The sequence below is a fragment of the Pipistrellus hanaki genome, assembly GCF_964339955.1.
Source record: "Pipistrellus hanaki genome assembly, chromosome: 4".
NCBI lineage: Eukaryota > Metazoa > Chordata > Mammalia > Chiroptera > Vespertilionidae > Pipistrellus > Pipistrellus hanaki.
In genome coordinates, this window is record NC_140506.1 from 30,571,164 (window position 1) to 30,598,257 (window position 27,094).

General features: G+C 36.1%; 1 protein-coding gene across 3 annotated transcripts in view; it reads left to right on the top strand.

Annotated features, from left to right (window-relative positions):
* The window catches only part of SREK1 (splicing regulatory glutamic acid and lysine rich protein 1), a 46,421-nt gene that overhangs the window by 12,260 nt on the left and 7,067 nt on the right, over positions 1-27,094 (top strand). Inside the window, exons 2-10 of one of the 3 annotated variants that reach the window (XM_084880810.1) lie at positions 3,382-3,515; positions 9,220-9,343; positions 9,630-9,745; positions 13,167-13,331; positions 13,444-13,622; positions 14,805-14,935; positions 15,809-15,923; positions 20,521-20,640; positions 21,286-21,666. In XM_084880810.1, the coding sequence (XP_084736936.1) occupies positions 9,683-9,745; positions 13,167-13,331; positions 13,444-13,622; positions 14,805-14,935; positions 15,809-15,923; positions 20,521-20,640; positions 21,286-21,666 (1,154 nt within the window). In that variant the 5' untranslated portion in view covers positions 3,382-3,515; positions 9,220-9,343; positions 9,630-9,682. Of the gene's footprint in view, positions 1-3,381; positions 3,516-8,018; positions 9,344-9,629; positions 9,746-13,166; positions 13,332-13,443; positions 13,623-14,804; positions 14,936-15,808; positions 15,924-20,520; positions 20,641-21,285; positions 21,667-27,094 lie in introns of those variants that run through there. The other 2 variants (XM_084880809.1, XM_084880811.1) reach the window with 2 other exon arrangements.

Sequence of the window (27,094 nt, forward strand, 5' to 3'; positions counted from 1 at the left end):
GGCGGAGTTTCAGGGTGGAGCCTACAGCCTTGGCTTCCCTCAGCCCCGCCCTATGCGACTCCTGAGACTCAGGGTCCTTCAGTACTTGTTGCAAGCGCCTCTGAGAGAAAGGTGCCCTCGATTTTCACCTGCTACCAAACAGTGTAAGCTCTCCCGCAATGGGCCCGAAACTGGGGTTCAGTTCAGTTGGAAGTGGAGTTGGAGGTGGCGTTCAGAGCAGTCTGGAGCCTGTCTCCTTCCCGCCAGGGCAGTCCTACGGCACAGCCGGCCGGCCCTTCTCTGCGCGCTGTGTGCGCGCCTCTGGGACCTCCTTTCGCTGCTTCCCCGAGTACCGCCTTACAGCCCAGCTCCCTCTGGATGAGCCTGGGTCCCCGGGGTCTGGCCTAGAACGGGGGTTCAGAGCAGTTGGGGGCCCAGCACAGTCCGAGTGTTTATCTCCTTCCCGCTAGGGAATGCCAGCCAGGCACTCGGCCTCCCTCCTCTCCGGCTCCGTCCTCTCCGCGCGCGCCGCGTGTCTCCGTACCTTGGGCTTTTACAGCTCCTCCGCGCTTCCTTCTGGTTTTCTCCTTGCTTCTCGTTGTAGAATTTCCAGTCAGTTGACTTTCCTGTAGTTCTGGGTAATGTCCATTTTATATTTTAGTTGTATTTTATTGAAATTGTTGCGTGCGGCTGCGGCTAGGTGCCTACCCGAGCAGCCATCTTGGATTCTCCCTCACCTGGTTTTGGAAGCGCATAATACACCATACCTTCCTGATCCTACCAAATGCAGAGCATTGTCTTCTTTCTGAAGCAATTTGGCCTTGATGTTGATGGTTGACTGGATCAACACATGATTTTGTGGGTTTGGGATTCTCAAATCCACTTTTCATCGCCAGTCACAATTTGATGCAAAAAATACTTTCTTTTGTGCCACCGAAGCAACATTTTACTGATGACTTTTTGGTTTTCCATTTGTCTTTCATTCAGTTGATGTGGCACCCATTTTCCTTCCTTCAAAATCTTTTGCATTGCTTGTAAATGATCGGAAATTACTTGCTGAGCAATGTGTAATTGTTCAGCAAATTGTTTTTGAGTTTGACATGCATCTTTATGCAATAAGGCTTGTATTTGTTGATCTTTAAGCTTTTCCGGTTGAGCTGGACGTTCTTTGTCTTTCACGTTGAAATCATCACTTTTAAAGTTTAAACCAGTGTTCAAAAGTATCTTGAGACTAGAGGCCCGGTGCACGAAAATCGTGCACAGTGTGTGTGTGTGTGTGTGTGTGTGTGTGTGTCCCTCCCTCAGCCCAGCCTGGACCCTCTTCAATCTGTCTGACCACCAGTCGGACATCCCTCTCACAATCCAGGACTGCTGGCTCCAAACCACTTGCCTGCCTCTAACTGATTGCCCTTAACTGCTTCTGCTTGCCAGCCTGATCACTCCCTAACCTCTCTCCTGCCAGCCTGATCGACACCTAACTCTCCTCGACCAGCCCAATTGCCCCTAACTGCCCTCCCTTGTCAGCCTAGTCACCCCTAACTGCCCTCCCCTGCCAGTCTGGCTGCCCTTAACTGTCCTCCCCTGCAGGCATGACTGCCCTCCTCTGCTGGCCTGGTCACTCCAAACTGGCCACAACTACCCTCCCCTGCAGGCCATCTTGTGGTGGCCATCTTGTGTCCACATGGGGGAAGTCATCTTTGACCACATGGGATGGCCATCTTGTGGAGTGATGGCCAATTTGCATATTACTTTTTTATTAGGTAGGATGGAGCATGTTCACCATAAGTTTCCTGAAGTATATGATAACTTTAAGCAGCACTTTTCTTCAACATTTTTAAGCGTAAAAATACCTATAATGTTAACACCTTCAGCAAATTTGACATGAAGTTGTGAAGCTTGCTGTCAGTACAACAAAATAGCATACGTATCAAATTGCATATATGGGCAGTTCTGGGGTTACATCGGACTCAACGTACATTGTTTCGTGATTATGTCGCCATTTACCTATACTAATAATAGAGGAATATGCATATTGTTCAGGATGCCATCACAGTAACAAGCAAACAGCAGGCTGCGTGAGGTGACGAGGTCTGCATGGGGCTTAGTAAGGGATGACCAAATGACTGAACAGCAGGCTGCAAGGGGCGACCAGGCTGGCAGGGGGCAGTTAGGGACGATCAGGCAGACAGGCAGGCAGGCAGGTGAGCAGTTAAGAGCCAGTGGTCCCAGATTGGAGAGGGTGCAGGCTGTGCTGAAAGGACCCCCTGCTCCCCATGCGTGAATTTTGTGAACAGGGCCTCTAATTTATAAGGAAAAAAAAGTTCTGTCATTTTGACATATGTACATATTGCTTTATGTTTTAATTTATTTATTTACAAGTGAAGGTCAGGAATTGTTATCTTTCTTTAAAATTTTTTTTTTTTACGTTTCACTTCATTACTGCTGTACATGTGCTCATGTGGGTGATGTAGGTGCTTACATAGGTGGGTTGTGACTTAACGGCGAAAATCTCATTATATGGCACTGCCATAGGAACATATCTCTGATGTAACCCGAGGACCTACTGTATATCAACATATGTGTAACTTCATCTAGTGAAAAAATATCCGCATTATTAACTAGTACATCTGGTATATATTTTGTTTAGGTAATTTTTTTCCTTGTTAAAGACAATAATTAAACACTAGTTAAAAATAATTATGGACAAGTTGACAAAATGATCATCCACGAATATAGTGTATTTTGCAGTCTAAAAAGGTAGATTCATATTATGGAGAAATTGCTTTAATCTGTGCCATTTCCTTTTTATTATAGGCTTGCTTAGATTGAGCTAAATCTTAGGACTTGAAGAGTCTTTGCTCTTTTGCATATAATATGTAACATTTTGTTTGAAATCTTTTGTCTGGAAAATCACAATGCCTAGCCTGAACTAGTCAACTATATACAAAAGACCTTAATTCCATGTTATCTCATTATTTCTAAGATTGTTAATGAAGTTTTTAGAAATTTAAATGTGTCAGGGAAGGCTTAGAAGTTGTAAAAAAATTTAAGTCTTGTGGATTGGCACTTTTATAAAAGTATTTTGCTTATTTATGTGGTTCAACTTCTTTGGGTTAAGCAGTTTTCACATTTTGCTCAGATTCATAATTTAATGTGAAGTTTTTACATTTAAAGTTTTTGCAAGTAAGGCTAAATAAAGGCCTGCTTAGTTATCACTAGTCTTTGCAGATAGATCATCATTAAAAGAGTAAATTTTGCTATTTCATGTCTTAATGATCTTTAGCAATAAACTTTGTAAGTCTTGATTCTGTAAAGATCTCAGAAAATTTTTTAGTGAAAATGACAGAACCAGCCAAATGTTTATCTAATTGTTTTTTGTGTTTTTTTTTTTTTATCTTGCAGCAACGCACCTCTTGCTTTTTCTTCCAAAGTATGTTATGTTAAGTTTCGTGACCGATCAAGTGTTGGCGTGGCCCAGCATCTAACTAACACGGTTTTTATTGACAGAGCTCTGATAGTTGTACCTTGTGCAGAAGGTTGGTACTCTACATGTTTTTTTCTATTTTAATCTCTATTTTGTCTGTTAATTACCTTGACTTTCTTAGAAATTGGCAAGCAGTACTCTGGCATGTGTGTATGAGAATGAAATTTGGAGAAGGAAAGCATTTTTACTAATAAAATATATTAAAATGGTTCATTTGTTACTTAATGTAAGTTTAAAAAATAAACATTAAAAAATTTTATAAATTATTTGGCTTCTCCAGTTTACATTGGCTTTCTGTAGTTAATTTGCAAGCTATAAAGAAAGCTTTCAGAAATAAAAAAAAATAAAAAAGGTTGTTTGGGGAAATTATTTTAAATGTGTAAATGAATAAGCACTTGCCTCTGTGTATACAATACCGTTTCCCCGAAAATAAGACAGTGTCTTATATTAATTTTTGCTCCCAAAGATGCGCTAGATCTTATTTTTAGGGGATGTCTTATTTTTTCATCTGCTAGGTCTTATTTTCGGAGAATGTCTTATTTTCGGGGAAACACGGTATTAGTGATATTACATAAATAAAAAAAGTGCACATTTTGCCAAATTGGGGTTAAGTGATATTTATGGTTATAAGAAAATATTTGTAATTGAAGCTTTAACGTATTCTCTTAAGGTTGCTATGCAACTGGAATTTACTTTTTTCTTCTGGCTTTTTTTTTGTGGGGGAAGGAGTAATTGAAGAAAAATCATGAAAAGTAAACTTCCTTCATCAAAGAAATAGTTGTTGAAGATTTGAACAAGGCTGAGGCCTTATAGTTACTCGTTAAATTTTATGACTTAACCTGCTTTAAGAGCTAATTATTACTAATATTTATTTTTTAGTAACTTCTATTTACAGAGCCACTCATATAATAAGCTGTGCCGAATTTGACAGTTATGGTGTGTAATTTTATCTAGAGCACTGACTATGGCATATGTACATGGATTTTAGAATTGGGTTATTTAAATATCTTTAAAATGTATTTTTACTGGTGGATGGTGGTAACTTTGCAACATAATTTTACCTGAAACAATTTAATGTACTTTCATATGTAATATTTTAAAACCTCTTTTAAAAACCAGGCCAGCATTAAAATAATTTATATTAAACAATTTGCCATACTTTTAAGGTTTTATGCTTATTTCAGAATGCTATTCTGAGATGTCAAAAACATTAATCAGATACTGTATCATTCTTTTATTTTTGAAGTCCCAGAATAGAACATTCTTTCAGATACATTTGAAAGTATTTTTCTTATACCTTGGGGTTAGAGTGGAGTGGGGAAGAATAAAAGTGGATTGAAGTTTATTATTTGCTATCTCTGTCCTTATCTACTGTAAGGAGATAGTGAGCCTAGAATTGGAGAGCCAGGTGAGGAAAGAGCAGTAATGGTTTAGTTCTGCAAACCAAGTTCATACCAATTTCACAGAAGTAAATTTCATAGGGGAAAAATCAGGTAGAAGGTTTATTAAGTGGGAATATTATATCATAAAAATGAGTCACTAGCAGCACCAGGTATTATATTTTATTGGCTCATTACTGAATTAGAAGGAAGAATTTTATCAGTTGTTGCTTTGTTGGAACCTTACTGTAGTCCCATAGAACCTTTTATTATAGTATTTGAGAAACCCTGGCTCTAATTTGTCATGAATGTTCAAAGTTATGGGCAGGTAGAGGTTTCTTATTTTGTTTGTTTTACTTGATAGAGATGAATAAATGCATTTTTAATATCATCTTGAGACCAAGTTTCACCTTTTTGAACATGAAAATTTAAATATTTTCATTGCAATTTAGTTATGTGCTTTAGAACAGCGGTTGCCAACCGGTGGTCTGTGGATCACTGGTGGTCTGCGGAATCCGAAAGGTTGGCTACCGCTGGTTTAGAATACTTACCTATAAAATAACTGGTGTTAGAAAAACGTTCAGACACACACTTTTCATTAAATAAAATATATCTGAGATAAATTTATAGAACCTAACGAATGCCATAGTGAGCCTTTAAAGATCCGATTATGCACTGCAAGCAAAGTAATAAAAAGTATTATATATTGTACCAAAAAAAGATAGCAAAGTGAATGTGAAATAAACGAAAGAAGGAGTTCTAGTGGAGTAAGTTCTATAAGAGAGATATACTGTGGTACTATAAACAGTGTTCTATTTATTTCATATTGCATTCTTTCCTTGATGTTAAAGAAATAGCATTATAAAAGAAATGAGAAAACCATAGAAAAAATTTTAGTTTCTTTCAATTTGCTGGGTTTAAAAAAATAAAATAGACATTGTGAATATGTAATGTTCGATGTGTAATAGTTTCATACATATCAAGCATTAGCTATTGTCAATGAAACATGCCATTTCAAAATAAATATACTTTCATTATGCTTGACCTCTTTTTGTTGTTGTGTGCATCTCAGATTTATTTTTATAAATGTTAACACTTAGAAAAAAAAAGATAAGGTCAGACATAACAAGATTGTCAGCCTAATCATCAGTCATAACTTTATGTCCACATTTTCTGGTAGATGGATTTTGACTATTAATTTGGTTTTGTATGTTTTCTCTATGTGATATTTGTGCATTATTAGATGACTAGACTGGCCAAGGCAGACCTGTTACACTTGCCTGACACTTGCCTGAGTTAGGCATTGTTTGCCATGCCACTAAACCTGCCGTCAAGTGAAACCTTCATTGGGGAAATGAGATCGGAGTCTGAACCGCAGAAGATGGACGCCCTGTCTCTGTTTTTTATTGTTTTACTTTAATTTCATTTCTTTTTCTTTATTTTGTCCCTTTTTTGTTTTTGTTTTGTTAAATCTCTTTCACTTTAACTTGTGAGCTGGTTTTCCAGTTCTTTGTAAATGGTATTCCATTAAGGATTCATAACATTGCATTGCAAGATATATGGGGAGATGATCAGCAGAGCTCAACCTTAAGATAAAATAAATGTTCACAGCAAATTAGGATACAGTGAGTATTAGGAGGCTGAGTGGGAATGTTAATTGGTGTTTATAGACTGATCAGGTACATTTATTTGTTCTTGAAACACTGATAAAATTATTAGAAACATTTTCTGACCTCAGTGCAACATTTTTACAGTTTTTTCTCCCAAGTGTATATTTCTTATAAAAATCAATTGATTGCATCCTCCCTGCTAGAATTTTAGCCATCCAGAATCATGGAAAATAAGTTAATTTCTTATAACAATCTGGGGTAGAGGACACAAAGAAACTTACACTTTAATGATAATTACTGATTATAGAAAATAACATTTCCTTATAAAGAACTAGTTGCCTGTGAGGGGAATGAGTATTTGAGAAGCTATTAAATACATGTGTGTGTTTCTCTGTTTGCTTGAATTTTTTGTTGAGAAATATTCAGAGTTTACTATTGAATAGCTTCTAAATGGATTCTGAGATTTAGGACTACTAATTTAATACAGTGAGAAACATTGTTCTCTCAGTTGTCATTGAGTATAATTTGGGAAAAATGCTAAATGCTTATTGGTTTTATACTATTATATGCTAATAGTATTTAGAGGGTAAGTTTGATAGAATTCTATCTTGGAAACTAATGGAACTTTCTTTAAGTATCTTTAATAATGATTAGGATAAGAAAAAATTAGTGTGCTTACAGTTAGACTTTATAGTACAATACTTTTTTACTACTAAGAAAGGCAGTAGGAGTCAATCTACTGATGCTTTTTTTTTTTGAAGCCTACAGTGAAAGGCTTTATCATATTAAGTATTCAACATTTGGTTTGTGTTGAATACTCTTATTGTTTGTGTAATCTTTTTACATCTTTTGTATAGGTAATTTGACTTATTTGACAGTATATTAAATTGAGATTTTTAGATTGGAACATTAGGGTAGCAGAGCACAGAGTTTATATCCCAGGACTTCAGTTGATTTATCAACATGTGTTTAGGTTTTACAAACATTTAAAAAATAATTCCTATTTATAACAACATGCGTAATAGCAATATAAATAGTATAGTATATTTGTGGGTATACAGAAATATGTGTTAATACTAGTAACTATTAAGTATAAAATATTGTTTGATATTTTCAGTAAGGCCTACCTTTCATTTATCTCTATGCATGTTAAAAAAAATTGTTTATGCAGAATTTACACAAATAATAAAATAGCTTTGTTTTTGAAATTAGATTAATATAGATTTAGATGTTTCAAAGATTAGAAAAAAGTAGGCATTTATTAAAGCTAATGTAATTTGTTTTGTTCCTGTAAATAATTGTAACCATTTTTAAAAAAATATATTTTTTATTGATTTTTCACAGAGAGGAAGGGAGAGGGATAGAGAGTTAGAAACATCGATGAGAGAGAAACATCAATCTGCTGCCTCCTGCACACCCCCCATCGGGGATGTGCCCGAAACCAATGTACATGCCCTTGACAGGAATCGAACCTGGGACCTTTCAGTCCGCAGACCAACGCTCTATCCACTGAGCCAAACCGGTTTCGGCAATTGTAACCATTTTTAAAAGCAAGTTTTAAAAATCCATCTTGAATTCCATTTAGAGATATGTTTAGATAATATTGTTTAGAGATTTATCTCTGCATATCTGGTTGCTTTAAATAAGAGTTTTTACCACTAAAACCTAGCATGGTGCTTTTGAAAAATTTACTCCATGTGCTATTTTCAGTTTAATATGATTTATAAACTGTCTTAAATTACTTTTGAATTCATAATGGAAATGTGTAGCCCAAAATAGCTACGTGTAGTCAACTTTTTGTTGTTAATCCTCACCTGAGGATATTTTTTTTCATTGATTTTTAGAGAGAGTGGAAGGAAGGGGGAGATAGAGAAAAATAACTATTGGTTGCCTCCCATACCCACTGGGGATCAAGCCCACAACTTATCATGTGCCCTTGACCAGAATTGAACCTGGGATCCTTCAGTCCTCAGGCCGATGCTCTGTCCACTGAGCAAAACTGGCTAGGGCGCTGTAGTCAATTTTTTTAGGAGTAAATTTTATTTTATTTTTTGGGGGGGTGGGGGAGAGAACTGTAAGAAAGAGAGAGGGGGGACCAGGAAAAATGCATGGAAGTTGAAGTCCTTATTAAAATTAATTGATTAGAATTCAGTAATTAAATATCACAAATTTATGGACATATGTCAGAGTAAATTTTTAGTTTTTAGTCAGGAATTTTTTTCTTAGCATCTCCGAATATTTCAGTGTTATTATTAGAAGATGTTTATAAGCAACACATTTAGGGATCAGCTACTTCTCTTCAGATAAGTATACATAAATTGGTTCTAAAAGTCAATAATTTAAAAAGTTTCCTGAGATTAGGGAACTTGTTTTGTTAGTAATTCTAAAAAGTTTTAGCAATTTCCCAAGGCATATTCTTTAGACCTGGGTTCTTTTGAGCATTTCTGACATTGTTGGGAGGTGACTTATTAATTGAATGGTACAGCTTCTTTTTAAATTGAAGCTGATTTCATGCAGTAGGTGTTTGTTTTTTCTATCTATTTGAAATTAAATGGAATTTGTTGGAAGGGTTATCAAAATTGTTTGCACCACAAGTAGGTAGTTTAAATAACAGGATAGGGGCACTCAGTAAGGAACAAATTTCAATTCGCACATATTTGTTTTTTCTTTTTCTTTTTTTTGACTAATTTGGTTATTTGCCATTTCTGGGGATTAAACTTTAAAAAATGTTCTTCTTTTCTGTATCTGATGTTCTGTGTGCTATTAGTGATGCAGCCAACACGAACGGTTGTCATGTGTAACACAACTTTCGATCACCGCGAAAACACCGTCCTGGGAAAGCGTCCATGCTTGATATCGTTTGGTTCATGAACATTAAGTTTCCAGTACAGGTGACCCATAGCTCAAAGTGTTAAATAATTGTCTACATTATTCAATTTTTAAAATAATATTCCATTAATGAGATTGTTAGTCTTTGAAATTTTGCTCACTTTTATTTTTCCTAGTAGAGCAGGATAAAAGGAAAGACTTAAGTTGTAATTTATTTCTTTATACGGATCTGATAGATAGATTCATTTATTATTATTATTTTTTAAGTACAAGGGTAATTGTAAAATCATAGTGTAAAGTTTGTGTGGTGTTTCTGCTTTCTGTAATGTTTGAAACTTGCCTCTGCAGGTAAAATCCCAGAGGAATCAAAAGCCCTCTCTTTATTGGTTCCTACTCCAACCATGACAAGTCTGATGCCTGGTGCAGGCTTGCTTCCCATACCAACCCCAAATCCCTTGACTACAGTAAGTATTACATACCTTCTTCTAAAAGGGATGAATGTTCAACTGTTTAATCAGTTGAATAAAGGGCTTAGAAATTTTTTTATCTTGAACCTTTTTTATTTTAATGGAGAGAACCAAAATATTTACTTAATTTCCCCCCCTCAATTGTCACTTATGAGTACTTAAACTATCTTTTGGAATTCTGAAGTAATTGAAGAGTCATTTAAATTCAGAACTAAAATTGATTATTCATTAGCAAATCAGTTATTGAAATTCAGCATTTTAGACAACATGGTGAATTGAAGAATCTAGGTAACTATATTTCCCAATTCATGAGTACGACATTTATTTTAAAAATATGAACCGATTTGCAACTTGATAATGGGAAAAAAATATCTCAGAGAAGGATTTATCTGAGAAAATGTAACAAGGTAAAAACATGACAAAGTATTTTTTAATGAATTCTGTAGAATTAATAGTAGTTTAATATCTCCTTTGTGATTTCCGAGTAGGGTTAAAAAAAGATATGGCTGTTACTGTACTTTGGTTTTTATGTAAAAGATGGGGGTCATAATTACTTTAAAAGAGTGGTCCCGGGTTTGATTCCAGTCAGGGGCTCTCCGGTGGGGGGCATGCAGCAGGCAGCCAATCAGTGGTTCCCTCTCATCATTGATGTTTCTTCCCTCCCTCCCTTCCTTCCCCTGAAAGCAATAATAATAATAAAAAAAACCATTTTAAAAAAAGGGTCATTTTTCTTTGAAAACAAACTTAAGACAAAATATCACCTTAAATTGAGTTTTATCTAGCTTTGTGGTACTGGATTTTTAGGGAGTGAACTCATGTCTATGATTATAATTAATGTATCCAAGTTATAAAAGTGGGTTCTGAAACCTTGAAGTGCAAAATTTTAGGTCTTTCAATTTTACATGACATTGTTCTGATGGAGATCTGCATTGTGACTTATAGGGGGAAATGCTTTTTATTTTTTATTTTTTATTTTTATTTTTATTTTTTCGTATTTTAATCAAAACCATTTCCTCTGGGGGGGGGGAATGCTTTTTAAATTCAACAGTTGATCATTTGTATTGACCTTTCTAGAAGTTTTATTTTGGGTATATTTTGCTATATTTTAATTCATTGACTACCCCTGCCACCCTCAAGTATTTTCTTGCTATTTTGAAAATCCTTAGGGTTTATTTATCAACAATATAAAGGTTTTGTTGTTTAATTTGTTGCCCTTAGGGAGAATAGTTTCTTCTTAATTCATCTGTAGAGGATCTGTTGTTATAGAACTTAGTTTATGAAGAATAATTTTAGTTAGAAAATAGAAGAAAGGTGGCCCATTGTGTTTTAGCCCCTGGTTACCTCTCTTTTTTCCTTGCTCACTCTACTTCACCTTTGCCATTTCTTGGACATGTCAAGTATTATACATTTTCTGCCATAGGGTTTTTGTACTTATTTATCCTCTGCCTACAACTTTATTTTTCAGACATTAGAAAGGTTTACTTTTAAACTTTTTCTTAACAATGAAACTGTTCATCAGGTTTCTATTTAAAAGGGAGGCCAAAGTTTCTGTATAAAAAGGCAAAATGTGTTACATCTAGAGACCAGATCATCTTGAACTCTTCAAAGACCAAAGGGCAACTAAATATTAGCCCAGGGCCAGAAAGTAGATTAAAGATGGCAATTTTAGTATTACAGAACAGCCACATCCAATAGCACTTTCTCCCATGATGGAAATGCCTGTCTGTATCTGTACTATTGAGTGTGCTAGCCACATGCAGCTGAGCTATTAGGCCCTTGAAATGTGGCTAGTGTGACTGAGGCACTGAATTTTAATTAAAAATGAAAATCAAACTTCGTGATTTTTGATAACTTGAAATGGTGATGGTGAGCAACAAATCTAAGATCTGGTAGTAGCAAAATACCACAGATTATAATAAATGAAGAAAAAAAACCAGTGATGTGGTAGAGAGTAAATGAAGCCTCATATAATAAGGTCAGGGAAACCGTCTTAGAGCGAATAATTAAACTGATACTCGAAGAAGTCACCTGGCAGAAGCAGTGAGAAGAGCTTTCTGGGCAGGAGGAGCACTATCCCAAGGAGGGCCCCAGCTGGGTGGCTCAGCTGAGTGGCACATCATCCTGTACATCAAAAGGTTGCAGGTGTTTGATTTCAGGTCAGGGCACATAAGTTGTGGGTTCAATCCCTGTTTGGGCCAAGTATAGGAGGAGCCAGTTGACTTTTTTTTATATGGATGTTTCTCTCCCATTCTCTAAAAATCAATGGACAAACATATCCTCCGGTGAGGATTTTTTTAAAAACCCCAAGATTTGAAAAACCTGTGTGTTCAAGGTACAGAATTGCCATCAGTGTGGTTGAAGCATAGTGAGTGAAGGGAGGGATTGATAGGGTTTTTTAAGTCATGGAAAGGAATTTACCAGTAAATTTTATTCAAAGGTAATGAGATACATACCCTTGCCTGGAATTGAACTCTCGACCCTTCAGTCCTCAAGCTGATGCTCTATCCACTGAGCTAAACTGGCTAGGGCAGGTGTGCCTCATTTTATTGCACTGTGCTTTATGTCCTTACATGTGTTGTGTTTTTTTTGTTTTTGTTTTTTTTTTTAATAAATTGAAAGCAATACCCTGCAACAACCAAAAAGATTACAGCCCGCTCTGTTGTGGTGGTCTGTAATTGAAATAGCAATATCTCCAGGGTATGCCTATAAATAAGAGTCCTTTTTGTGGTCTGTTTAGTGCCATGTTTTTCACATTTTGTACATTTTGTTAATGATTTCACCATTTAAATTAGCTCCCAAATGTAGTGCTAAAGTGCTGTCTAGTGTTTCTAAGGGCTGGAAGGCTGTGTGATGTGGCTTACAGAGAAAATTTGTGTTAGGGTTCGTTCAGGAATGAGTTGATAGTGCTTCTGACTGTGAGTTCAGTGTTACTGAATCAACAATAAATGTTAAATAAGGTGTCTTTAAACAGAACATAATGTAAAACAAGGTTATATATTGGTTGATGAAAATAAAACCAGAGGCTTGTTAGGAACCTAGCCTTCTAATTTTCCCTAGTAGCAGTGATTCAGTATTCAACAGGTCAGTGTTTGTGGCAACTTGGTAGGACATAACTACTGCAGATAATGAGAATTCAGTAGGACATAACTACTGCAAATAATGAGAATTGCGTGTTTTAGTGTTAAGATTAAGAGTAGATAAAATATCCAGATAGTAAGAAATGCATTGCATTTCAAATTACATTAAAAACTACTGTGACCTCCCTCTTAATAATTCAGACATATCCCTGACTTAAAGTTAGGAGCCCCTAGTTTCTTCCCATTCTTGTTGAGTTGATCAATTCTTTTTTAAGATTAGAGAATGGTAATTTTTGATAGTAACCAAAAATGTGCTTTCCCCCCCTTCTTTTTCTTAATAGCTGGGTGTTTCCCTTAGCAGTTTGGGAGCAATACCAGCAGCAGCACTAGACCCCAATATTGCAACGCTTGGAGAGATACCACAGCCACCACTTATGGGAAATGTGGATCCTTCTAAAATTGATGAAATCAGGAGAACAGTCTATGTTGGCAATTTGAATTCCCAGGTAACGAAGACACTGATTCCCCCTTCTTAAAAATCATGTAGATTGATAAAGTAATATTTATGATTTTTAAAAAAAGAATATACTTTATTAAAATTTTACTTTGTTTCTTCAGACAACAACAGCTGACCAGCTACTTGAATTTTTTAAACAAGTTGGAGAAGTGAAGTTTGTACGGATGGCAGGTGATGAGACTCAGCCAACTCGGTTTGCTTTTGTGGAATTTGCAGACCAAAATTCTGTACCAAGGGCCCTTGCTTTTAATGGAGTTATGTTTGGAGACAGGCCATTGAAGTAAGAAACCCTAAACAAGAAATTTTAATGATTTTGAAAAACTTTAAAGTATTTTTGATGTAATTAAGGCCTTTTTTTTTTTTTTTTTTTTTTTCTTTTTAATAGTAATTGGCAATTTGTGGAAAGGAAGACTTTGTGTTAAGTATACTAAATGAATACCTGAGATACCATTTTAGCCTTTATGGTTGTATTTGAAGACATCTTATTTTCTATTTTATAAGGTCTAGTTTAATGTTAATTTTGGTTATATACCTTATGAAATGATCATAGGTATTTTTCCAAAAGCTTTAACAAGTCAGGTGAGCTTTGCATTATGACTGGACTAAAGGACAATTTAACATATGAGTTGAATTTATTTATTTACTTACTTAAAACAGTAATAAGAATTTTGGTAAATCCAAAATCCCAGGAAGAAAATAATATTAAATACTCAAATTATCTGAATCATACATTTTGAGTTTTAAGGTTGGCTTCTATCTTTGTTTGCAAAATGAGAAATTGATGTAGCCTATCAGATACTCTATTTTATGCAGATTATTGAGGTAATTACCTTAGTTATACAGTTTGATGAGGATTCTGCTTTAAAGGATAAGTAACTGTTCCTAGTGAATGCTTATCTTCTATTGTGGAAGGAGTGAGACTAAAGAAATTCTTCTATGTGCATCAGAGAAACCACTGTTGCCTGGTAGATAAAAGAGTTTTGTCAAATGCCTCCCACATTCAAAGCTGTGTTTGAATCAGCTGTGGTACAGGAGTGATGAAAATAGAGTACAGAATATACAGCTTCCCTTGCTCTTCCTAGGGTGCAGAAGTTATCAACAAATTCTTATAATCTAAGAATAGAAGTGATTGATTTTAATATTGGTGTCAATATTTTAATTTATTATAATTCTAAGCTGTGCAGGGGAAGCAGTTGTACTGGTCTTTAAAGTTGTTAAAGAAGTCAGCTAATATTCAAGTTTTTTACTCTTGCTTTTGGCTTTGTTAGCAAGAGATGAAGTCAGGTGGAAATGAGATTATGGTTTTGAGGTTGGTTGTGGTTATTCTGTATTTAGCTATATTACTCTTTAATGTGCTTTCGAGGTGTGGATTCATAAATGTATGCATCATGTAAAAACTTAATTGTTTCATGATTTGTGAAAGATGGTGTGTATTTGTGATATGCTAATGTTTTTAATTTAGAATAAATCACTCCAACAATGCAATAGTAAAACCCCCTGAGATGACACCTCAGGCTGCAGCTAAGGAGTTAGAAGAAGTAATGAAGCGAGTACGAGAGGCTCAGTCATTTATCTCAGCTGCTATTGAACCAGGTAAGGTCATAGTGTTGTTACATAGGTCATAGTTTAAGATCATAGAATTTTAGGACTGCAAGGAATTTTAGGAATTAATCTTGTTCAGTTCCTTCATTTTACAAACAAGAAGAATGAAACTCAAGAAAGAGTAAGTGACTTACTAATGTCAAAGGTCAAAGAAGTACTTAGCACATTTTTTCTCATGATACTGAATTGAGGCACATTAGCCTGAGTTAATCAGTTTTATACTTTAAGAGCAAAATTAATGCTCAAAACTGACTTGCTTAAAGCAACATATAAATGTTATTATGAGACTAAAAACAAGAATAAATATATTTAAAATGTGATGATTAAGCAGACTCACTTTTCATCAAAGTTTTAATTGTAAATATAAACAAGAGATTCTGTGAGCTAGGGAAAATACACTGTTTTAGCAAGGTAAAAGAACACTTAACTCTTCAAACTTTTGTGTTGCTAACTAAAATCTAAAAATCCAATTTAAAACTGTCTAGATGGTTTACATTTGAGCAAGTTTTCTAAAGTAGCACTCGGAAATTAAGCCTCAATTCTAGCAAAATAAATGGAGAAGGATTTAAAATCACTGTTACAGGTATTACAGACATGTTATAATCTTACATTATGGCAGCAACAAAATATTACGAACAGCTGTTTATAATCATCTGGTTTATATGTACTGCTGCAGGGTGGCTGCACTCAACGAGTTTATGCAATGACTTTCTTGGATGTTTCTGAAGGATAATTGCAGAGGAGGAGGATGTACAGAGAGTAGGCCCCTTGCACTATATGTGGTACATTCCACTTGTGCCTGATTATTAACTGGGATCTTTAATTGTTCTGAGCTTACACTGCAAAGTGGTTTTTTCCTCCCAGAGTCTGGAAAGAGCAATGAAAGAAAAGGCGGTCGATCACGTTCCCACACTCGTTCCAAATCCAGGTCTAGCTCAAAATCCCATTCTAGAAGGAAAAGATCACAATCAAAACACAGGTGAGGATTTCTGCTATCACTTTAATTTTTTTTGGTCTTGTATTAAAAATAGTTAAGATTTCTGAGTTTTTTTCTAAATGTCAGAATTTGAAAATCTCATAGAGTTCACCAGAAAGTATGGTTACCATGAAATATTGCTTTAATTATAATTAACTATAGTTGAAAATACAATTTTTAATGTCTTTGTTATTTCAATGAACTTTCAGTTTTAGAAGTTGGTTTTCTATCTTAAGATGCAATGTTTCTGATTTTTCTAAGAGTAAACTAGTGTTTATACAGACTGGCAGAAACTTTGCGTATTGAGAAAGGGAACCATGTGTATTAGGATGCTGATGGCTGATTGATGAAGTTGCTCCTCCCTCCCCCTTCCTACTCCGCTCAGGTGTTGGAAGTACCATCCCAGATCTTGCTATCCAGTCCTTACCTCTCTTTAGTACTTCGGGACCTGAAGCAGGAGTAACTTGCAGCTTTAGTTCCAACTATTGTATTGTGCTTAAGCTCTGTTTGTTTTGTTTTATTTTTGAACATAGCTCTGTTGCTTTTCTTTTTAAATCTGTTGTGTTTGACTGAAAGGGGATCTCAGTTATCTTCTTTAAGATGTGGAGGGACTGTTACTAAAATGTGGAAATGTATATAGTGGGTTCTAACTGCATGCTGCATGCACACATATACCTAGGCCTAAAGAGAAGAGGTAGAGAAAAGTGTGTGCATGTTTATGTGTGTGTGGTGTGAGGGTATTAGAAAAGGAGGGAGAATTAGAGAGGAGGGAACCAGTATGTTGCAGTATGTTAAACCTCACCAGCAAGCTCAGTGTAGTCTGTTTTTCTGTGTTGTTCAAAGAGATTGAAGCAATGAGATAGGAAAATACTATTTTTATGACTAATAGGGTATACTTTTTGCTATTTACTGGTTTATACTTCTCTTTTATTCTTAGTTTACAAAATCTCTTTTGAGATGTGGTTTTACTGTATTCTCCCTCCCTCGGCCTTACAATAAGCAAGTTCACATCCAAGTGAAGGAAGTTGTTTCATGTAAAAGGAATGACCAGTGCAGCAGAATCCAAAACTGGAGAAGGAAAGGGGTATAGAAGCAGTGGTGCTAGATTGTCAACGTTAGTATAGGTTGATAGATATGGTGAACACAAAGGAGGTTAAGGAAATACAGAATTGAATTGAGTTCATTTTGTGTTGATTACAAGAGCCAGGCTCCAAATCTAATACCTTAGTGGTTTTCTAGGCTAGACTAAAACCAAACTTAATGATTGACATCATTGTTTCCTTGATAATCTCTGGGAAGATTAATCTGTTGGGGCAAATATGAATAATGCAGGGGTTGAAGTGCTGACCACTTTAAGGTTTTTGCTCTCATTATTTTAAGTATATTTGGATATTTTCCCTTTGTATAAGGGTTAATAGAGAGGAGGATTGTTCCTAAACTGAAATTTGTTAATTATGTTTCTCATTCATGGAACTGCTTTCATGAAGGTCTAACTATGTAGCGTAATAAATTACTTATTCTTGGCCTGCATACAATTGACCCTTGAACAACATGGGTTTGAACTGCATGGGTCCACCTGTATGTGGATTCTTTTCAGTAAATATATAGCTCTCCATATCTGTGGGTTTAGGGTTTATGTTTTTAATCAACCACATTTCGAAGACAGTACATATTTTCCACAAAAGTGAGAGGCCTTATATAGGCATTGTTCCATACCATCCTATATAATAAAGCCCTAATATGCAAATTGACCAGTGGAATGACTGGTTGCTGTGATGCACACTGACCACCAGGGAGCAGACAAACTCAATATGGGAGTTGCCCCTGGTGGTCAGTGCACTCCCACAGGGGGAGTGCCGCTCAGCCAGAAGCTGGGCTCATGGCTGGCTATTGCAGTGGCCATGACAGGAACCTCTCCTGCCTCTGTGGCAGTGCTAAGGAGCAGCAAGCAGTAAGGACGAGGGGTCCCGGACTGTGAGAGGGAGGGTACAGGCTAGGCTAACACCCCACCCCCACCCCTGCACAAATGTTGTACACTGGGCCTCTAGTTTTGTATAAGGGACTTGAACATTTGTAGAATTTGGTATCTGTGGTGGGAGGGGTTAGTTCTGGAATCAATCTTTTGTAGATTCCGAGTGATGACTGAAGTTTTAGTGGAGTCAGAAGATTTTCGACTGACCGATGGGTCAGCATTTCAACCCCCGCATTGTTCAAGAGTCAGCTGTATATATACACACATAGACATATCTACATACATACACACACACACACACACACACACACACACACATACTTTTATACATGTTTTTGGTAAGCATATGCTATTTTTTACATAGTTTATAGAAACATATATGGCTTTTACTAAGTTCTTAAATACATAAGAGGATGATTTGAGTTTAAAGGGAAAAAAAAACAAAACCTACCCTTACTCAGAAAACTTAAGGATCTTGACATGGAAGTAACTTCCCCCACTCTAGTAGGGGAGAGGGATGACAGACTTTTCTTGGCTTTCCCTCCCCTGCTGAATACCCTTAACGCTAGCCCTGACCTGCTAGGCTTAGCAGGAATGTGGGTTGTAGGAGCCCTCCCGCACTCTTTCTCTTTTATAAATATTTTTATTGATTTCAGAGAGGAAAGGAGAGAAAAAGAGAGATAGAAACACTAATGATGAGAGGTAATCATTGATTGGCTGCCTCTTGCAGGTTGGACCAAACCTGCAACTCAGGTATGTGCCCTTGACCGGAATCGAACCTGGGACACTTAGGTCCACAGGTTCTGCTGGACACTTCAGTCCGCTGACGCTCTTATCCACAAAGCCAAACCAGCTATGGCAGGAGCCCTTTCTACGTTCTCACTGTCCTCAGGTGCTTCTAAAGCCACACCCTTCTTATTCCTTCCCCTCAGGAGGAGGAAGGTTTTTGTTTTTTAATCTTGGTTAGGACTGGGATGATTTGTTTAAAATTTTTCATGTGTTCTCATCAGGAAAGTGTTAGGAAAGATGGGTAGCATTCTAATTATTCTATTTTAAAGTTAAGTAACTTTTAAAGACCAGCATTTAATAACATTTTATGGCAAACAATTTATGGCAAACAATTGACTTACAAATGATTTTTGCAACATGATGGTAAGTTGCCCTTTATTCACTTTAATTTATAAATGCAATTTTGCACATTACTCTAAAATGAGAACTGCTAACAGTAATTTAAATTTTATCTTGGATTAGATTTACTTTTTTTAAAAGTCTTTCCTCTTATTCACTGCTTTTATTTTTTTTTTTTTTCTTAAATTAATCTTTATTGCTCAGATTATTACAATTGTTTCTCTTTTTCCTCCCATAGCTCCCCTCCACCTGGTTCCTACCCCACCCTCTATCCTTACCCTTCACCTCTCACTGTCCTCATCCATAGGTGTACAATTTTTGTCCAGTCTCTTCCAGCACCATCTACGCCCTTTAGAATTGTCAGTCCACTCCCTTTTTATGCCGGTGCTTTATTGGGCTGAAAAAAGCTTAGCTAAATCAGAAAGCAGGTCTAATTAAGCAAGTTTATTCTAGCTACACTAATAAAAGAGAAAGATGCAAATTGACCATACTTTCACAATGCACACCAGCCAATCAGGAGTGAGTATGCAAATTACCCCATAAAGATGGTGGGTTAATTTGCACACGCAGGCGCTGAGTGGTATTCCGCACCGCCCTAGCAGCTCTGGGCCTCTGGGCAGCATGGGAAGGCAGAAAGGAGGCTCCTGCTAGAGTAAAGGCAGTACAGGCAGCCAGGGGAAGGAAGGCTCATTCTTGCACGAATCTTTGTGCATTGGGCCTCTAATATATACTGTATAAAAAGCTAAGTTGACTCTCACATCTCTTTCTGGCGCCAATCACTAGTATAGTTACAAAATCAGGGCCTTACAAATCCCAACGTTTGGTTATATCTAGCTTTAACTCATAAGTAATGATGTTTATTTTTCTGTCACACTATACTGTATGTATTATGTATTATGACAAATAACACACAGCCATTTGTAAAAATTATTGAACTATGTAGTCACTACTCAATATTACAACTTGTCAAGATAAGTTGTAGTTCCAAGCAGTCATTACATGCAAGTCAAGAGTTAAAGACAATTTATGATGTGGAAACTTGGATCATAGGAGGAGTCATCTATTATATATTAAGCCACATAATAATTGGCAAAAGAGATTCACATCAGAAGAAGACATAATGCACAGAAGTGGCATTATTTTGTCTCCTGTTTTCACAGAGGTATATTCTGTTTTGTGAGACATTTTGGAGGGGGAAATAAAAGGAAAATAAATTAGCAAAAGAAAGCCACACCTGAGAATACTAACTTAAATTTGACACAAAAAATACTTACATTCTTTCTCTGTTTTTATCTTGGTGTTCTGGATAATGACCAATCTGATCAAGTTTCCATAAATAAAGTATTTTAGATAATCTAACTGAAGTACTGCATAATGGAGAATTTTAACATATTGATACATACTGTAGCATAGTTTTTAAAATTCTCTTATTTGAAAGACATCATTAAAAATTGAAACTCTAAGAAAAATTGACATTCTAACAATTTGTTTTTTTTTTAGGAGTAGATCCCATAATAGATCACGTTCAAGACAAAAAGAAAGACGTAGATCTAAGAGCCCACATAAAAAACGTTCTAAGTCCAGGGAAAGACGAAAGTCAAGGAGTCGTTCACATTCACGGTAAGTTTTTTGGGGGGGTTGGGTAGGGGAGGGCTTCATTTGTTAAAAATCTGTTGTGAGGGAAAGTAAACTTTTTCTGATTGTTTTTGTGATAATATTGGTTGCCATTGATTTGGATCTGATTGCCATTATGTCTCATGAAGTTTCTGTACTTAATTCCCACTGGTATTTGTTTTTATTTTATTAATTATTTATTTTAATCCTCACTTGAGGTCATTTTTTCATCAATATCTAGAAAGAGTAAAAGGGAGATAGGCAAGAGAAGAGAGAGAGAGAGAGAGAGAGAGAGAGAGAGAAAGAGAAAGAGAGAGAAACATTGGTGTGAAAGAGGGACATTGGCCACCTCCCGCTCACACCAAAACTGGTCCAGAGATTAAACCTGCAACCCAGGTAAGTGCCCTTGACTGGGAATGGAACCTGCAACCCTTCGGTGCGTGGGATCTAACGATTTAGTAACACTGGCCAAAGTGATATTTGTTTTATTTAGTAGTTTCAGTTACAACTGAGTTACATAGAAACTTGTTATATCTTATAGCTATTATAAATTGTTTTGTGTTGGTAATTATTGAGGAAAGAGAGGAAGGTCCTTTTGGAGAGTAGAGTTATTTCAGTTGTGAATTTACTTACTTATTTTTGTTTTTAAAGGGACAAGAGAAAAGAAACCCGAGAAAAGATCAAGGAAAAAGAAAGAGTGAAAGAAAAAGATAAAGAAAAGGAAAAGGAAAAAGAAAAAGAGAGAGACAGGGAAAAGGAACGTGAAAAAGAAAAGGAACGTAGTAAAAACAAAGATAAAGAACGGGAAAAAGACCGGGATAAGGATAAAGACAAGGAAAAGGACAGAGAGAGAGAGCGGGAAAAAGACCACGAAAAGGAGCGAGACAAAGAGAAGGAAAAGGAGCAGGATAAAGAAAAGGAACGAGAAAAGGACAGATCCAAAGAGATAGATGAGAAAAGAAAGAAGGATAAAAAATCCAGAACACCACCCAGAAGTTACAATGCATCAAGAAGATCTCGTAGTTCCAGCAGGTTTGATATGCTTAAAATTTTTTACCAAGGTGTTTACTAATGACAAATGAAAATAAGAATTTTAACTGAGGGGGACAAGATTTTCTTTACAAGTGGAATTAGTCCAATAATATCAAAACATTTTCCTTTTCAGAGTAAGCATTTCTCTAAGAGGGCTTGCCACATGATTGAATCTGAGGAGGAAGGATGGATGGTATTGGGCAAAATTATTTGAAAAGTTTTCTCTTTTGTGGTCCATTTTAACGTGGTAACACTAGCAGATGGTGCTGCTGCTGGTGTTTTTGGAGGGTAGAATGGCAGGGCAAAGTTTTTTTTTTGTTTTGTTAATATAGGTTTCAATTGTACAATTTTATTATATACTAGAAACCCACTGCACGAATTTGTGCATCATTGGGGTCCCTCACCTGGCCTGTGGGATCAGGCTGAAACCGGCGATCTGACATGCCCCAAAGGTCCTGGATTTTGAAAGGGCACAGGGCAGGCCAAGTGACCCCACTGGTGCACAATCTGGGCTAGGGAGGGACTCGGGGAGGGCCCGTGTGTGTCCGGCCCCTCTTGCTCAGTCCCAATTAGCCATACCTCAACAGCAAGCTAACCTACTGGTCAGAGTGTCTGCCCCTGGTGATCAGTGCACGTTATAGTGAGCAGTTGAGTGGCCTTAGCAGATCATTAGCATATCATGCTTTGATTGGTTGAATGGATGACCAGACACTTAACATATTAGGCTTCTATATAGGATCACCTGGATATCGCATTGTGTGTTCACCACCCAGGATCAAATCTCCTTTCACCACCATATATTTAACACCCTCTACCAGTCCCCTTTCCTTCTGGTAACCACCATATTGTTGTGTGTCTGAGCTTTTGTTCATTTTTTGCTTTCAGTTTTATATCCCACATATGAGTGAAATCATAGGTTCTTGACTTTTTCTGTCTGACTTATTTCACTTACCATGATATTCTCAAGGTCCATCCTTGTTGTAACAAATGGCAGGATTGCATTTTATGGCTGAGTAGTATTCCATTGTATTTTTGTACCACATCTTCTTTGTCCAGTCATTTAGCAAAGGACAGTTGGACATCACATCACACCTATTAGGTTGGGTATTATCAACAAGACAAGTAATAACAAGTGTTAGAGAGGTTGTGGAGAAAAGGAACCCTCATTCACTGCTGGTGGGAATGTAAACTGAAAATTTCTCAGAAAAATGAATCATAGACTCAGTAACTAACTATTCTGGATTTCTACCACCAAAATTTGAAAACATTTATTCCCAAAGATATATGTACCCCTATGTTCATTACAGTATTATTCACAGTAGATATGGAAAAGTAGAAAGGCCTTTTAAGAATTTAAATATAGAAGAATTGACCTCTTAGACTTCCGTATTTCTTTGGAGTGGTGTGGTAAGTTTTATGTGAAATGATTTCTAAAGTTGAGCATTAATGCTTTTTCATCTAAGTTAGTTTCTACTGCACTATTTTGTTGAATGCATGAACATTTACATTTTTTTTTTGTCAGTTTTAAGGATTTGTTTTTTCCTTAGTTCTGTTCCCTTAATCTATTAATAGGTACTCTGACACCAGGTGGAGTAGGTTGCCATAGTAACAGCAGCAAAATGAGGACCTTCATTGATTCAAGATTATGTAAACCTATATTCCATTATTCCGGATGATACTATGGCTATAAATAAGTAGAAGTTCTTAACTTGTGTTAAGCTATTTATTAAAATACATATTTTTAACAAGCTTTAAAGGTATTTTGAACAAAAATTTTCATAGAAAATAATTTCAGAAACAGGAATGTCTTTCTTTTTAAATTCTTTTAAAATATATTTTTATTGATTACAGAGAGTAGGAGAGAGAGAGAGAGAAAAACATCAATGATGAGAGAGAAGCATCGATCAACTATCTTTTTTATGTCCCCTACTAGGGATTAAGCACGCAACCCAAGCATGTGTGCTGACTGGGAATCAAACGGTGACCTGGTTTTCTTAATGCTAGTCTTTATTTAGATAATACAAGATAATTCAAGCATTTGAGTGCTTTTATTATGTGCCAGATTTTATGTCTCAGCAATTTTTCATGGATAACCTTAATTTTCTTTTTTTTTTCTTTTTTAAATATATTTTATTGATTTTATACAGAGAAGAAGGGAGAGAGATAGTTAGAAACATCGATGAGAGACAGTCATCGATCAGCTGCCTCTTGCACACCCCCTACTGGGGATATGCCCGCAACCAAGGTACATGCCCTTGACCGGAATCGAACCCGAGACCTTTCAGTCCCCAAGCCGACGCTCTATCCATTGAGCCAAACCGGTTTCGGCACCTTATTTAATTTTCAAAATAAATCTATGAGAAGATTATTATCATGGATGTAAAACATGAGGAAATTGAAGGTTAGAAGAAATTTTCCATTTGCTTTGTACTTTAGTATCAGAAGTACAGTAGCCCTTTCTCTTTAGAAATTAAGTTTACTTGAGAATTCTCTAATTGTTGGCTACTTGCTTTAAGAAAACTTGATTTAGAAGTAGACACAGTGATTTTAATGGTTCTGTGTCACATATTCTTTTGTGTTTATGTAATTTAGATACCGCTTTTCACAACACCAAATAATGTTTTTGATGCCATTTAGTTAAATTTGCTTTTTCTGATGTCTGTGAATGAAATGTTTAATTTTTTCTTGGCCCATTTTAAAGTCGCTTGATATTTAAGAAAGTTCAGATGTTCACATTCAGTGCTACATATATTCCTAAATAAATTCTGGGTCTGGAAAATAAATGCTTTTTAGAATGTTTCATTCTTTCAGAGGAGCTTGGTGAAGAGATACAATTTCTCAATTTTTAGCATTTTTCTGCTTTTCAATTGCTCTGATTTGTTTTGTAAATGGGGGAAACATTTCAACTGCTCAGAAAAATAGTCTACGTAATAGTTTTATTTCCAATATTCTCCTACTTTTTCTTTTTTTTTATTCTACTTTTTAAAATAAAATTTTGATATATAAAACTTATTTTTATTGATAAGTTTTTATTGCTTTGAGAGAGGGAAAGAGAAACATCCATTGGTTGCCTCTCTTACACCCCCTCCCCACAACCAGGAATTGGACCTACAGCCTTTTTGGTGCAGGGACGATGCTCCAGCCAACTGAGCCATCTGGCAGGGCAATGTTTAAAAACCTTTTAATGTTTAAAAGTTACTATCAATAGACGAAGAAAGGGAAGGAGAAAATATTTATTGAGTACCTTTTATGTGCTAAACTTTATCCTTGGTACTTTACTGGTATTCTAAATCCTCGTAGCAACACTGTAACGCTTGAGTTATTTCCATTTTTCAGTTGTAAAAGCAGGTTCAGGTTAAAAGCAACATGGACCCCAGTTGTGCGGCTGGTAAGGTGTGGAACTAAAATTTAAATGTAATTCTAACCAACTTAGTTCTTCCTACTAGAGCCGCCCCCTTCTTTTTCAACTATTTGGTATTCTAGATTGCTATCTACGTATTCAGCCTTAGCTCTTACCATCAGTTGGTAATTATTAGATATCCACCTGTACATAGTACTTCCTGAACAGTCACACTGAGCAAGAGGGAGCCCATTTTGTGTATACTTAAAGTCTGGAATACACAGATGTTCTCAAGCTATGGAAAAAGTGCTTTGGGTTCTTGTGCTCTGTTACTGAATAGCATTGATTTAATGGAATATTGTTATCTATAATTTCTTCATCAGTAAGAAGTATAATTTTGGGGTAACCTGGAAATAAAGTTGGGTAATGGAGGAGAGAGCTTCAGGTAGAGTTGGAATTGATTTATTTGTGTTCTCAAAATTTTTAAGTTATTTTGGTCTTAATATCTATTATACCACATCTAAAATGTTATTTAGGTTTTATTTTATAAATGAAAACATAGAATGTTTTATTAACCTAGAATCAATTTACTGAGGTGGTAAGAACAATTTGAATTCTATAAGGTTGATTCTTTCAGCTATATGGCCAATGGCCACTAATTATCAGAACTCCTTGTGAGTTAGTTAGATACATTAGTCATTTAATAACTATATCTCATCCTTGAATTATGGACATCTTGAAATGTATTGTTTCTAAGTAGACATTACTAATGAAGTAATTTAGAATATTCATATTTGCTAATATGTTAAGCAAAATAATTTTTAATAAACACAATCTTAGTAATTATTTTTACTTTGTCATATTTAAATCCATGGTTTTAAGTATTTTACTTATCTCTAAGCAACTCTGCACTTCATTTTAAGTGAATAGAACAACAGTAATGAAATGGTAGGAGTTGGGAGGGCAAAGCATAAGATGAGTTAATGTAAATACATTTTTAGAGATACTATGAATACTTAGGTCTGGAAAGTTCACATTTTGCAAGCCAACTTATTTTTCTTGAAAAAGGCATGTTAGTGACCTTATTATAAAATAATCCACAGTGGGGCAGCAAGGAGCTAGATGCATGACAAAGGATCTGAACAAAACATATTTTAGGTGCTAAGGAAGAACATATCTAAGCAAAACATGTTTTAGTTGTTAAGGAAGAACATATCTAATTGAGAGAATCTGAAACATCCATTAATATATATTTTTTTAACTCAAGAAATTATTGTTCAAATAAACAAGATGAGTTGGAGGTCCTATATCCTTTCTAATATGAAATGTTAGATCTTTTTATTAATCTGTAAGATTTATGGTTCATAATTTGACCTGCACTAAAATTGGATAATAGAATATTATAAGCTCATAAAGGACATGTGCTTAAACTGGCTTCCAAAGAATACTGGTCACTTGAGAGCATTAAGGACTCTTCTGGTTTTGTTTATTTGAATTGCCCTTTATTTACTAGAGGCCTGGGGCACAAAATTCATGCACTGGTGGAGAGGGTTTCTCAGTCTGGTCTGCACCCTCTCACAGTCTAGGAGCCCTCAGGGGATGTCCAACTGATGGCTTACACCGTGTCCTTAGCTCTGTCACAGAGGCAGGAGAGGCTCCCACCACCGTGGCTGCATTCGCTAGCCACAAGCCCGGCTTCTGGATGAGTGGTGCTCCCCCTGTGGGAGTGTGCTGACAATAGGGGACAGCTCCTGTGTTGAGCATCTGCCCCTTTGTGGTCACATCATAGCGACCCGGTCGTTCTAAGGCCAATTTACATATTAGCCTTTTTATTATATAGGATTTAAAAAATCTTCATTGTTGAAAGTATTACATATGTCCCTTTCTCTCCCTCCTCAACCCTCATTAATCCTCTCAGCTTGCCTCACTCCAGGTCTTCACCATTCTATTGTCTGTGTCCATGGGCTATGCATATATGCATACAAGTGCTTTGGTTGATTATCTCCACCCACCTAGCCTTCCTGGCCTTCTCTCTGAGATTCTACACTATGTTCCATGCTTCCATGTCTCAGGATTCACTCCATTCGT